At 34.3% G+C, this 15,119-nt stretch overlaps 1 protein-coding gene across 1 annotated transcript in view; it reads right to left on the reverse strand.

The window, feature by feature from the left end:
* Positions 1-2,769: 2,769 nt before the first annotated feature.
* LOC121425091 (probable ATP-dependent RNA helicase DDX41) overlaps positions 2,770-15,119 on the reverse strand; it is a 46,411-nt gene continuing 34,061 nt past the window's right edge. Inside the window, exons 13-15 of the mRNA XM_041621064.1 lie at positions 11,585-11,656; positions 6,110-6,220; positions 2,770-3,524 (exon numbers count right to left, since the gene is read on the reverse strand). Of these exons, the coding sequence (XP_041476998.1) occupies positions 3,388-3,524; positions 6,110-6,220; positions 11,585-11,656 (320 nt within the window). The 3' untranslated portion in view covers positions 2,770-3,387. The remainder of the gene's footprint in view (positions 3,525-6,109; positions 6,221-11,584; positions 11,657-15,119) is intronic.

Here is a 15,119-nt window from a genome sequence, read left to right on the forward strand (position 1 = left end):
TAACTGACATGATAGAAGCGCGTTACAAAATTAAAGCTTTACAAACTCCACAACTCTTGTTATTCTTCGATCGCTTTTCACTTAACCTTTTTTCAACGTTTCTTTCAATTTTCGGGGGGGGGGGGTATTATTCAAACCAGCTTGATGCCAGAAAACCACCCACTCTCTCTTTAGAGTATATTTTTATAAAAACATGCTCTGATGCAGCATGCCTGAATGTTTTGCAAGGTTTTCAGTACCTCTTTCTCAATAATTTTAAATGCGAGATAAATGTATACATGTATTTAATGAATTCAGAACCACATTTTAAATGAAATCCCAGACTGGTGGCATAGTCTTATATCATAGTTGATTTTGCTTCAGGTAACCACGTAAGGTCGGCGGAGGCAAAGCAATTATAAATTTAATCTGATAGAGACAGTTGTATATGAATATGACTGGGAAAAAAAGTATTGCAGCATGCATTTGGGTAAAAATTCTATGTGGCACTTGCATAAAAAATTATATATTACGAGCAATACATGTAAGAAATTTCTTCATCCTCCACCCCCCCCCTCTCTCCTTCCCTCTATTCATCTTATCTGTTATTCCAAGACTCTCTCCCTCTCCTCATCTAATCTGTGGAGCGTTTCATGAAAGGAAGTTGTCGGACAAATCCTGTTTTATCCGACGATTACCATAGTAACAGTACATCTCAGCCAATCAGAATCAAGGAAAGTTGCCAGATCTGACGACTCGTCATACAAAAATGTCGATGAAAAGCTCCCCTGTTCTCATTACCAATATCTCTCTCTCTCTCTCTGTCTTCTTCCACTTTCTCTCTCAATCTGCTTTTCTTTTCAATCTATTCCTTCTACTCTGATCCTCTCTTTCATTTCCTACCTTAATCACTCCCTTCCTTTCAATCTTTCTCATTGTAAATTAAAGCATTCAAATAAATCATAAAGTGCAATATCTACTGATTCTATTTATGTATTTATTACTGCTCATCAAATATAATCTTTCATGATATTGATAAAAAATACCAGGCAGTTGAGGAGCAATGGATGTCAGAAATAAGTATTTAAACGTGTAGTCGATAATGACAGGAAAGTGAGGGGATATTATCTTTTTCATGAAGGCATCTGTACACATATGTAAAACCTGAAATATATATTGATTAAAGGAAAAAAAATAGCTAGCGCCTTTTTTTAAAAGCCTGAAACTAATCATATGGCGGTTGCAAATGTTGAAAATATTATTAATGATTACTACAAATCGAAGGATCTGAAAAATGATAGTTTCATTGGGATAGCTTTCATTGAGACAAAAATAAACTGATGTTGTTATGGTTGGCTCAATAGCAATAAGCGAAAGAATGTGCTGACATACACTATGTAAAACAGAATTCAAATTTTGTTGCATGAATAATTTCAACTTCCATGAGTTAAGAATAGGTGTATCCTTCATAACAGTGCACAGTGTGAGGCAGACCTTCCAGAGCACTACCGTACAATTCTTTCTACACTTAAGAACTTTCGGAAAGTTGCATGATGCAACCATGTATTGATATCTACATGTCAATATTGAGTTTAGTTTCATGATGGCTTCTCACTATCACATTCCAACTACAGCTTATATCCAAACGCATCCCAACCAGTAAATAGTCAAACCGATTCATTGTCGGTTTAGGTAAGCATTCAGAGAAAGCTACACAAGCATTCAAATTTGCTGCAAACCAGAACACTGCACATGTGAATGTCTGTTTAGTTACCTGGGGCCTGTCTTACAAAGAGTTGTGATTGATCTAATCAATCACAACTATGGACGGCCAACAACATCAACATCCAACATGCAAAATTTGTACAAAATATTTCATAGATCTGATGTACAGTGAGTCTCAACAAAAACGAAACCAAGATTTATTGATGATTTATCATAACTTAATCACAAATAAAATAGACAAATGACCTACCATTTTAAAGCTTAGAATCTCCTCTTTCATCTGAAATCGCTTAGATTATTTCTCATTCACGCATGACTGAGCAACACAATTTGAAAAGGGGATACCAAAAAGTCACTTGGCGGGCCGTATCTGGGGTTTAAAAAGATAACCACATTTCTAAAAAGTTCAACAACTGCTCTTTAATTTGATACCTCAATTACAGAAAATGGTCAATAAATAACAAAGTTCTGGTTGATTGAAATAAGGCTTGAATTTCAATAATTTCATAAAATGAAGAGGTTTTACAGGCTAGCGTTCAAACTCACTCGACACTCCATTTTGTTGACGATCAGCCATGCATTAAGTCTTTTGTTACCGTGCGATAGCTTCTGTGGGAAACCGGTGAAAACAGATTTATTTAATGAAATTATGGAAATACAAGCATTGTTTCGAGGGATCATAACTTTCTTACTTCTTTACCATTTTCTGTGATCAAGGTACCAAAGGAAAGAGCACATATTGAATTTTTTAGTCATGTGATTTTCTTTTTGAAATTCAGATTCCCCCCGCCAAATGAGTTTTTGGCATCCGTTCTTCGAATAGTTTTTGCTCACTCATGCGTGAAAGAGGAATAATCTTAGTAATACCAGATGAAAGACATTCTAAGCTTTACAATGGTAGGTCATTCATCTATTTTATTTATGATTAAGTTAAGACGTATCATCAATATATCTCGGTTTCGTTTTTTCTGGGACGCACTGTATATTCATACATTCATCGTTCTCTTGAAGACTCAGTGTGATTCTCTTTGGTCATTAAGGAAAGTGTGCAAATTTCCTGTAGAAAAAATTATGACATGGATGGATTTCCATAGAGTTGAGATTGGTTAGCTCAATCGTAACTCTTTGTAAGACAGGGCCCAGTCAGCTGCACTACAGGACATAATTGCCTCTGAATGATATTTCTGATTGCCCTGTGAACAGTTCAGAGCTGTAAATTCCCTCTTGCATCCATGTAACAGTCTACATAAGCATTCAAATTTTCTGAAACAAAAACACAGCACATGTGAACTCCCCAGATGGCTGTACCATAGGACAGAACTGCCTCTTGATGACATCTTTGACTGATCAATAAAGGGTTCACTTTTTACTGACACCAGAAAAAAGAACATGTCACGGTAGGTTTCACCATAGGAAAGAAGTGCTCCTGGAAGATATCTATGCCTGCTCTTTGAAGGATTCAGAGCTGAGACTCCCCTCTTGCATCCATCAGATGGTCTCTTCCAACATGAGAATACTAGAAGCATAACATTGCAGGATTACAGCTCCTTAAATCCTCAAAGTTAATCAATTCAGCATTTTGGAATGGTACACTCATTCATGGTACATCATTATAGCACAGATATTTCCATAGAAGTCTTGAGGAAACCATTTCCATTGGATGACAGTTTGGACGTCTCCAGTTCACCAGTCTGCAGCTCCATGAGCTAGGTAGTCTCTCCTGCCAATACTGCTGGCTGCCTTGTTCTGCATGGCTTCCAACTTGGGACACTCTGTAATCCTGTGACCAAGACCACCACAGTATGAACAACCACGCTCATCTGCAAGAGGAAAAAAAATGAAACAAAAATGCAATCATAAGTGCAATGCCAATTCACAATAATATTAGGACTTTTGCAAAAAATTGCTTGATACACAATTGATATTGCAATATCTAAAAAGAATGGAAAATGTCTGATATTCAAGGATCATCAATGTGATAATTTTTAATCACAGGCATTCAACACCACAGTCCTTCATAAACCATTCAGATCATTTGGTACATGTATCTCTTTAGCTGAAATTTCTATTTGCTAGAATCAAATTTAGAGACATGTATTTATCAAAATATCTTTTTGAAATAAAATACCAATCTCTCATATTGGATTACATGCTAAAAATATGCTCTTAAAAACATCATAATTTTCCATTCACTCTTGATAATAGACAGGATCACATTATTATTATCAAATATCTTGACAATTCAAGTACAAAACCTTCTTTGTTGTAATCTACATTATTTTATGTGTAGCTATTCCATCAAGAAATATTGATTATATGCCCTCTATGCGTATAGGAATTCCTTCTCTCAGTATTCATCTGGGTAATTCTATAAAACATCAGTGTGACTGAGGAAACATTGGGTAGAAATTAGGTAGAATATAGGCAAAACAAATTAATTCTGTTTAATTCTGTTACTTGTCCAATTTAGGTTAGACTTAATTCATACGTTGCTTGCATAGTGTGTAGTATTCACCATGCTCTCCAGAATAGAGACATGAAAATGACAGCTTAAATGCAGTTATAGAATACAAAGCCCTTTTATGTCACAAATGATAAATGCATGCACTGTGTGTTGCTAATCCAATCCCACACTATGGCAAAGTACATGTTCAGACTGTTCTACGAGGGGAGAAGATTCTTAAGACCAACCGTCCACATCACAGGAAAAAAAATGCTTGGGGAAATAGGGGCTAGGACGAATGCATCCTCAAAATGAATCTAAAATCCTTGAAACCGAAAAAAGCCCTTGGAATTCCCACAGGCTCCAATGTTAATTGTAATACAATATTGAAAATTGTGCTATGAGCCATAAAACTCCTGCCACCCCCTCCCCCCTGAAAAATAAATATATAAAAAATAGTAATAATATAAATAAATAAACAATAAGTAGAATAAAAGACAAATGAAATTAAAATTAAAAAAAAATGAAGAAAGGAAGATTAATGTTGACTCTACAGGGACACTATTCACAGAATTCAGCATGGTTCTGTACTGCAGTCTGCAGTCGCCGTTTCTAAAAAAAAAAAAAAATAGCCCGAGGAATGTCCAAGATAACCCTGTAAGTTGCAGCATAGCCCCTGTCAAATCTCCTTGATGTTCAAATATTAAAAGCTTTGAGGGATCTGGGATTATCAAAGTTAAGGGGAATTCTCCTTCCCCTGGAGAACAGTCTGAATGCGAGTACTTCTAGGTTTGGCAGGTCTGTGCCCTGAGGTGAAATTCTGTTAACGCTGAAAGATTGGTCTCATCGTGAAATCCAAACAATGTTCATCGATTTTGGAATTTCTTTTGAATCAATTTGTGCTCATGAATGTCACATAGACAGGTAACCGGGCCGATGAGTTATGTACATCAGATAAATTCATGACATTGCCATGTTTTTTTCTCTATTTATATCTCTCTCTTTAGCACCCAATGTTCCTTTCCATTCATCTTTATCAGACTATCCATTCATCCATTCTTCTATCTCTCTTCTACATTTCATTCCCCCCTAGTGGTTCAAAATCTAATCTTTCTTTTATTCATCTTTTCTTATAAAACCTTTAATCGGTTCTATAATATTTATGTTTATTCCAGAAAACTGGTATATCTTACCCCAAGATGATGTGTCTCCCGTATAGACCCATTTTCACCAATATGAATGGATTTTCAGAACGTTATACTGAAGTGTTAATTTTAAGCAATCATAAAAGAGTTTTGCAATATTAATCCTTTAAAGGTTAAATTATACAGCAGCATTAATAGCCCCACCTCAAGCCCTCAACTACTCAGACATGGCAGGGTTCATTACCCATAGTGCAACATTCTCAGCAGTGTAGTTTTATCATACAGACCCACTTGAATGAAAACACTAATTCCCTACTCAATACATTCATATCACAATATTATGTCATCAAGAATCTAAACAGGTACCATTCCTCTCAAAAATATTTAAGTTTATCTAGACAAATAAAATCATAGGCTATTTTTTCATCTGCATTACTAATAGTTATCTCAATAGGTATATTTCAAGACTAGTCATTTATAACAGACATTTAATGAGAGACATCAAACAGTTCGCTCCCCCTTAAATTCAAGACTTTGAAGAATGTCTTTCCTAAGGTAAGCAACCGTGTTACCTTATATTCAACAGTCATTCTGACAAAAATCAGGTTTTTATTTCTTTAAAAACAGGCATTTCCTTCAACCTCATCTCACCATTCCTTCAAATCAGATTGTTGTCTTGATAACAATCCTCCTAATTCATATGCCATGGTAATTATGGTTCCCCAAGAACCATGGTATTTAATTTTTCTAGAAGCTTAAGATTTCATTATCTATTTTCTCATCTTGCTAATCATGATTTTTTTTTCGTAGCTCTTACCTCCGATATTGATATATTCCTCATTCTCATCCTCGATAGCTTCTAGTACTGGGGGGAGTTTCTGCTTGGCTTCAATCAACAGATGCTTCAAATCACGCAGCACAGACTCATCTGAACAAACAAATCAAATAAAGCATAATATTGAAATGGTAAAAAAAAACAAAAAAAAACAAAAACCTTGGAGAAACATGAAGAGGGGTCTGAGCAGGTGGCCACAGGTTTTACTTACAAGATCTAATTCAAAGTTGTATTGAGGATAAATTGTGGCCTTTATAGAGAGGTGGTCTTTGGAGACAGGTTGTTGGTTAAGCAGCAGGGGGAAGGATGCTATGTGAGGCCGCTCGTTGTTCATGTGGTATGATGGCTTTACAAAAGGCTGGAGTATAGAAAAGCAGTCACATTTCTCAAGTATTTAAAACATGCAGATGGAATATTATCCAATTTGTCATAATATTTTTTTTTAATTGAAATATACTTTGTTACAACATCTGCAAAAGCTTTGGGCTGACACTTTGGTCACATTGCCAAAGTGTCAAGGCAGAAGGGGAACATCACTCTTTCAAAGATGACTCAATCAGGGATTTAACCCATGACTAATACTTCAAGAGGCCCTGTAACCATGGAGCTATTGTTTGGAGCTATTGTTTTATAGCTCCATGCTGTAATTAAGCCAATATGCCACATGCAATGTTCTAGTTCACAGGGAAAATTATCAAATAACCACTGATTTATGGAAAACATGACCCATTAACCTTTAAAGGTCAAGTCCACCAAGAAAAAATTTAATTTAAATAAATAGAGAAAAATGGAAACTAGCATAACACTGAAAATGTCATCAACATTGGATGTAAAATAAGAAAGTTATATTTTAAAGTTTCGCTTATTTTTCACAAAACATTGATGCAAAACTTAGTGACATGCAAATGAGACAGTCAATGATGTCCCTCACTCACTTTTTCTTTTGTTTTTTTTATTGTTTGAATTACACAATATTTCATTTTTTTACAGATTTGACTATAAGGACCAACTTGACAGAACCTTAATGTAACAATGCTAATTCCATGTTTATGGAGGAATTAATCATTGTTTTACTTGACAATGAAGAAAAAATTAGAATATTTCATATTTCTCACAATAAAATACCAAAGAAATAGTGAGTGGATTATGTCATCAGTCTCCTCATTTACATACCGACCAGGATAAGCATAAAACTGACTTTCTGTCAAGTTCATACTGTCAATTTATCTTGAACACCAGGGCTTTAAAACAATACATAGAGAAAGGTTGTATGCTGTATATTGTGGACACCATGACATCCCAAAAATCGGTCAGTCGCATTACACAAAAAGGACATGTAAAACACTTTAAACAATTTTAATACCTGCAAAACATTATTTACATAGAGAAGTCTCAAATAAAACATTTGAATTTAGGAAGCAACCTCGAGTTTCTTTGGTGGATACACAAATTCTTGTGACAGTCTTATTACACTCTGTCTGGCACCACAAATTGACATTTTTAACCCCCCGCAACTTATATTTGGAAAATTTTCTTTTAATGTGATGTAAAATTATGACCTTCAGATTATCCAACTGAAAAATTTACAAAACAAGCAATAGTTTTCTGTTAAGTATAAATATATATGTAATAATGATAATAATAGGCATTTATATAGCGCCATCTATCTAGAAATATTCTATTCCGAGGCGCGTTGTTATTATCATTATTACCCCGGCTTTAGCTTGAGCTGCCTTTCAGCGCTCATGCGTTCAAGGAATTAATCCTGCCGGGTACCCATTCACCTCACCTGGCTCGAGTGCAGCACAATGTGGATAAATTTCTTGCTGAAGGAAATTACGCCATGGCTGGGATTCGAACCCACGACCCTCTATTTCAAAGTCAGAAGACTTATCCACTGGGCCACAACGCTCCACATGTAATATGTAGTCCCATGTATGTATTTTTGAATGGTTTGGATTTTTCTATAAGGAGAAGCGTAAAACAAAAATTTTGAAGCTAATTATGATAACCCTTTGTATCTATGAACTTCCATATGAGTTTTAATTAAAGAAAATTTTATCCAAATTTGAAACAGAGCCAACTCAAATTTTTTGAAAATGTCCTCTTTTGCTTGGAATCGCCCTTGGCCTTCCCCTTTGGCGAAGAGTTAAATAACTTTTTTGCCAAATTCCTTTCCTCTCAACAAAGTTTCTCCCCAACTCTTTGGTTCAATGCTACATAATTGAATTTGAAAGGTCAAAGGTACTTTAAATGTTCTTTCCGAACAAAGAGAAATAAGATTCTTCCCTCCGACGACGAAGATGGGCGAACGGAGCAAAGTTGCAGAAAACGCACAAAATAGCTCCACACCGGGGGAAAGATGACACCCATTACTAGCCCAATATCTTAGATTCCACTATCAGACTTCAAACCGGGCCTGAAATACATCTCACATATCACGTAATTGGTGCACATCTCATTGTAAGTGTCACATGAAATAACATGAATCAGGGACTTTCTGTCCCCATGAATTCCACCCCGTCCGTCCGTCCGCCATGGGAAAACATTCAACTTGAGAAGCTTGACAAACGCAGGTGGAGTAATGAGATGTTATGGTAACTGTTGAATACATGGAACATGGATAATTTGTTAGCACTATCATTCATGGTGGACATCCATGCTCGTACATGACTTTCAAAACGGACCCTATACAAGTACTCATCCTTTCATCTCAAAATATCTTAAAGAGATACATGTACATTGTTATGCTTTCCCCATCCTATATGATGCTTTACATATTTTCCTTTTTTTTATCAGGCTGTTAGAAAAGTAAACACCAATTTTTGTCTCATTCAACAATTGAAGTGTAATACCCTTTTACTGTGTGGTATGGGCACACAGTACATCACCTGGCCATAAAAAACACCATCCCCCCCCCTTCCCTTGGGGTTAACATTTAATAGGGCAGACACCCCTCAAAAATAAACCAACAAGAGAATCCACAACGCCAGGTGCATCTCATCCAGATTATAAAGACACAACATTAATATCATCATTACTAGTACAGCCTATTATCGCATGAATGTGTACAATTGATTCCCTCCAGGCAAGGAACATGAACTTTCATGTTAAAGATCATATCTCATTCCCCCAGAGCACAGCGCAAATCAATACAGTCAGACACAACAATCCACTTAATTGATGCGAGAGTGGCGTCACCCAGTCATCTGATATGAAACCAAGGGTGTAATTTTTCAGGGGTTCTTTCTATAAATAGCATTATATATAGTAAAGAAAATATATATGTTTGCAAAAAAAAGAAGAGTTTGTAATCTTAAGAAGATGCATATGAGTGTGGCATAGAAATACATGTAGGTATACAGCACAAATTTATCTATCAGAGAACGTTCAATACTCCTGCTCTCAAACTCAATGCATTATGGGTATTAAATGAACTGGCTTGTGGATATTAACATTGTAGATATTAAAGGATACATCTTAAGCCTGCACACACTACACAATTTGTTGCAATGCAATATTCAAAGATAATGTAAAAGCATGCAATATGAATATTTCAATCTATAAAATCATAACAATCAAAGTTCCAATTAACTGATGAATACTGAAATTGAAATTTCAGTCCATTGCAAGACTTCCTGTAGGAATAAAAGCAAAATAAATTTCAAAACGTAAGGACATCATCTTCGGATGTGACTTGAAGCCAATTTAGACTTTACTCCAGCCATAAAGCTTGCAGTAAAGTATTTTAGCATTACAAGCATTATGCAATTTTACTTCTTAGCACTTTCATTGTTAAAAATTAAATGTTTCTAATGGTGTATAGTGCAAAGGGGTATACCCTCAATACAGTCAGTTGAACACCATGGTCAACTCATGTTCACTTTGAAAGTGAAGTTCACATGGCAACAAGAGGCTACTGGAACAAGCAAAGGGGTGCCAAAACTGTACAGTCTCAAATTTATTTGTATTACTTCAATAATGATTACAGTATGTTGAAGCAAAATTAAATATTATAAACATAATCTATAGTGATTTGATTGAAATGAATGTGAACAATCTTGCTAATCGTATTAATAGTATAACATTAAGGAATTACAAAAATTCCACATCTGAAGCAAGTTTTATTAACTCTTCAAAAATTGTAAATATTGCTTTGTCCATGCACGCACAAAATGATGCTACATAATCTCAAGGTTTTAAAGTAACTCATTAAAACAGAATATGATACCTAACTAGGATACCTTTTTACGGTAAGGGACATAAATTGACATGACATCTTGGGTCCCATATCCATTACACCTGTTCAATAAACTCAATTGAGTGGGACACATTTTTGTCACTATAAGCGTCTCCCTCCCACAGTGTCCTATAGGGGTGGTGGCAAGGCACACAGATGATACCCTTAGGGGGTATCACATCAACCGACCAATCAGGGACAGACGTCACACTTTCACATGTTCATCGAACTCTCCGAAGAGGGAGAGTTCGTTAACACTCCTTAATGCAGTATGTTGTGAGGAAGATAAAAAAAGGAAAACAGTGCAACTCGCATGTAATGTCCTTTTATCTATTTCATGAAATCTATTTATTTTTCACTGATGGTCTTCTTAATCAACAAAAATTTAAGAAATACATCTTATTAGACGATATTTGCACATCTCTTGGAAAGGAAAGGCTGCAATGATAATAGGAAAATAGCATGTAATGTTCTACCAAGATTTTTTTGTTGAAGGCTACTCTTCAAAACTTAGTGTCTAAATCAACAACATGGGATAAGCTGTAACATTGAGATGAATTGGGATTTCCAGGGATCCTTTTTTCAGTTTCCAGGGCCCTTTTGAGCAATTACGAGGAAAATTGTGACTAAAACAATTTCTAAAATGGTTAAATTGAAAGCACAATTGTACTCGGTATTGAAACACACTCATAATTTACTATGCTGTCATTGTATGTTATATTGTCTGCAGCATGTAAAGTATTATATTAAAATATGTACATTTCTCTTCAACAAAATAATGAAGATGGGAAGAGAAGACTTTTTAATATTTCCCATGGAAAGTAATTCCAAATCTTGGAGAAGCACAATTCCCAAGAATTAATTCCTCTTTGAGCATAATATGTATTAAATCAGTTGAAAAGAATTTTTCATGCGCTGATACAAATAATTAAACAATTCAAATATATAGGGGTTATACAATTAAGTGTTTTATCAATGAGCAAAGATACTTTAAAATGATGTATCAACATCTGGATTTGAATGCACTTGGTATGCATTAATAGGTAAACAATTTTTCACCATTATCTATCAATTTACTCCAATATTAAGGGAGAATTAACCTTAAAAGCTATAAAATTCAACCCAGTCAATTTTAACAATTTGTCAAAACATCATGTAAATTGAGTCTTATTGGGTAAAAAAATACATCTAGCATATCACTAAATGACTTCACTTACCACAAGCTTTGTTAATGAATGTTGTAGCTATACCAGTCTTTCCACATCGGCCAGTACGTCCAATCCTGTGAACTATTGTAATGGTGATAACAAAAATAGCAAAATTAAAATGTGTAAAAATTGTAGTAGCAGTAATAGTAGTAGTGGTAGTATTGGTAGTAGAAGTAGTAGTAGTAGAAGAAGTAATAGTAGTAGTAGTAGTACTGAAGTAATAGTAGTAGTAGTGGTAGTGGTGGTGGTGGTGGTGGTAGTGGTAGTAGTAGTAGTAGTAGTAGTAGTAGTAGTAGTAGTAGTAGAAGTAGTAGTAGTAGTAGTAGTAGTAGTAGTGGTAGTGGTAGTAGTGGTACATGTAGTAGTAGTAGTAGTAGTAGTAGTAGTAGCAACAGTAGTAGTAGCAGCAGCAGCAGAAGTAGTAGTAGTAGTCGTAGAAGTAGTAGTAGTAGTAGTAGTAGTAGTAGTAGTAGTAGTAGTAGTAGTAGTAGTAGTAGTAGTAGTAGTAGTAGTAGTAGTAGTAGTAGTAGTAGTAGTAGTAGTAGTAGTACTTGTAGTAGTTGTTATTGTCGTCATCATATTTTCATAAGTGGTAATAGTGTATTATGATAATGATGATAATTACAATAATATCCTCATCATCAATATCATTAAACAAAACTTGTAATTCGCATTTATCCCATCTTGTTTAAGTTGGTTTGAAACCACATTTTTTTTATTATTCTTAATCTTCAATCAAACAAATGATATTTGGGTCACCAGATACCAAAGGTCAATTCAAAGTGTTTTAATAGAATGTTGTTATTGCAGGCTCCATTAATTAAATCAATTTGTAGTATCAATCATAAAATTCTACGGACTATACACAAATTAACAGAACTAAAAGAAATAAATATATACTCTTACAATTACACACAATTACATTCACTTCAACAGGTGCGTTTTATGTTCATTCGCATAAAAAAAATCAAGGCATAAAGTTGGCTCGGTTAAGCATAACTATATATTCATGTACATACAATTTGCTTGTCAAAATGTGAATATTGTCAACTCTCCAGGGGGTCTCAAACTTAAATATGAATTGAATGCAATGAATAGGAGTCAATTTTACTCCATTCCATGTGGGGTCGCATGTTAGGGTACTCAGCCCTCAAGGCGATTCGAATGAACAGCTCACTCAAAATGAGCAGCTATTTTTAAAATGTAATGAACACCGGTAATTCATAGATCAACGATTGTCAGAATTTCCCTGATTTCAGATGATGCATTATACCTGCATTCTCCATGCAGAGTTTAATGGACCCTGCCAATTCATAATGGATTTATAATTGAGAATAAATCAACATTTTTGTATTGATGATGATGATCCCAGCAATTTTTTTCTTCAAGTCAATCAAGTGATTACTTAATATTTTTGGACAGAATTTTTAAAAGCTTATTTTCTGATTTCTGAAAAATGGAATAAACATCAGTTGACCCAACTGTACAAAACCTGTCAGACTAAAACGCAATATCCATAGGAAGTACCTTTAATAATGAAAATTGTAAAACAATATCTTACTCTTGTTTTTGGCAGTATTTCCATTTTAAGATTGGAATAAAAAGCTTTAGTTGTTACTTTAAGATGGTATATACATGGAAATTATAGTAAAAAAAAATCTAAATACCTCAAGCTGTAAAACCTGCATCCATGGAAAGAATTTTTGAATATTGAAAAAGACTGAGCCAAGAATTGTAAAACAATATCATCATTTTCTGTTTCTATTTTATTAAAAAATTCATACCACAATATTTGCCAATAAATCAAATATCATAAATGCTTCCAAGTATTTCTCTGTTTTCACTCTCAATATGCACTGTAGATCAAATGAAATGACTATAATTTGATTTGAATAATTTGAATTTCATTATAATAATATATCATAGTTGATGAAGGGTATATGTATCAAGGATATCCTACAGCAAGAAAATCTATATGTCTTGAACTTTAATAGTAAGAACGGTGTCTATGGCAGGAAATTCACTGTCTATAGAAATTCTTGAATTTCAATTCCCCCTTTAATACATAATGATAAAAAATACATAATAAAATTACTTTCATCATCATCATAAAATTTGTCTTATTTTGCGCTTTCAACTACTTAATTTTGATCAATCACATGAAAGAAAGAAAGAAAGAAAGAAAGAAAGAATTGTCAGTAATCACATTTGCCAAAAAACTTATGCAGCAGGCAAAATGTTATTAGCCACATAAATCATGTAAAGAATTTTCAATTTTCTTTATGATGACATACATCTGTCTTTAGATGGTAAAAATTGCAGCTATAAATATACATGTACCCCCAGATCCTATTCATTTGATTATCATGGAATAATATTGTTGTTTTTCACCCCCTCCACCTACAACCTACAGTTTGAGTTTACAGTACAATTAATACAGGGTTAAGCACAAAACTGAATTTGGTAAGATCTAAAAATGATTGAGGAAGGTTACTTATTTGTAAAATTTCACTGCCAAAACAGTGATGCAAATTACACAAGAACATGTAAGTATACACCATCAAGCATTTCACATTTGTTTCATATTAATGGTGTTGGGTCCACATCCGTTGTTATTATGGGTTATTATGACACCATCATCACCACAACCATCATCATTGTCATCATCATTGTCATTTGTCAACACTTCCAATCATTATCATCATCATCCTAATGGCCATCGTCTCGGTCAATACCATCAATCACCATCATCATTATCATCATCATCATCATCACCATCATCATCATGGTCATTGTCAACACCATTTATCACCATCATTGTCATCATCATAATCATCATCATGGTCATCGTAAACGACATCATTCATCATCATCATCATTATTTTATTATTCATTCACGTTCACAATGTCACAACATGAGTACAATATAGGATTACACAGATAATATGTAAAAGTTTTAAACACAGGTAGTGAACATACAGAGGTGTTGAAACATGTAAAAGATTGATTGGTTGAAACACTGTTACACTAAAATTTGTACCACTTTAAAAAAGCAATACAAATAAAAGAGAAGAAACAAAAAAAAGATAAAAGGAAAACTGATAGAAACCCTGATATTGAACAAATAAAAGAACAAAGTTCTTACGAAATTAAAAATTCAAACAAAGTTCAATTCTTCTACACAACCATAGTTATCATCATGAAATGTTCTATATTATACAGATATTGACTAATGGGGTGTGTAATATAAACATTCATTGGACCGCCGGATTTGTATTTTCCCGAGGGGTTATATTTTCCCGAAGCGCGCAGCGCTGAGGGAAAATATGATCACAAGGGAAAATATTAATCCTTTAGGTGGTCCAAAGAATTTTTTTTTTACACATCCCATCAGTCAATATCTGTTATATTAGATAGCCTCTAATGATGAAGATAAAGTTATAGGCCTAACGATGCATGCAGCATGTTTATGATATTCACAGTGATTGATTGAACTGGTATAGATCTAACGTTAGATCTTGATCTATTGATATCTAAGTAACGT

Source organism: Lytechinus variegatus, chromosome 12 (genome assembly GCF_018143015.1).
Source record: "Lytechinus variegatus isolate NC3 chromosome 12, Lvar_3.0, whole genome shotgun sequence".
In the NCBI taxonomy this organism is placed as follows: Eukaryota; Metazoa; Echinodermata; class Echinoidea; order Temnopleuroida; family Toxopneustidae; genus Lytechinus; species Lytechinus variegatus.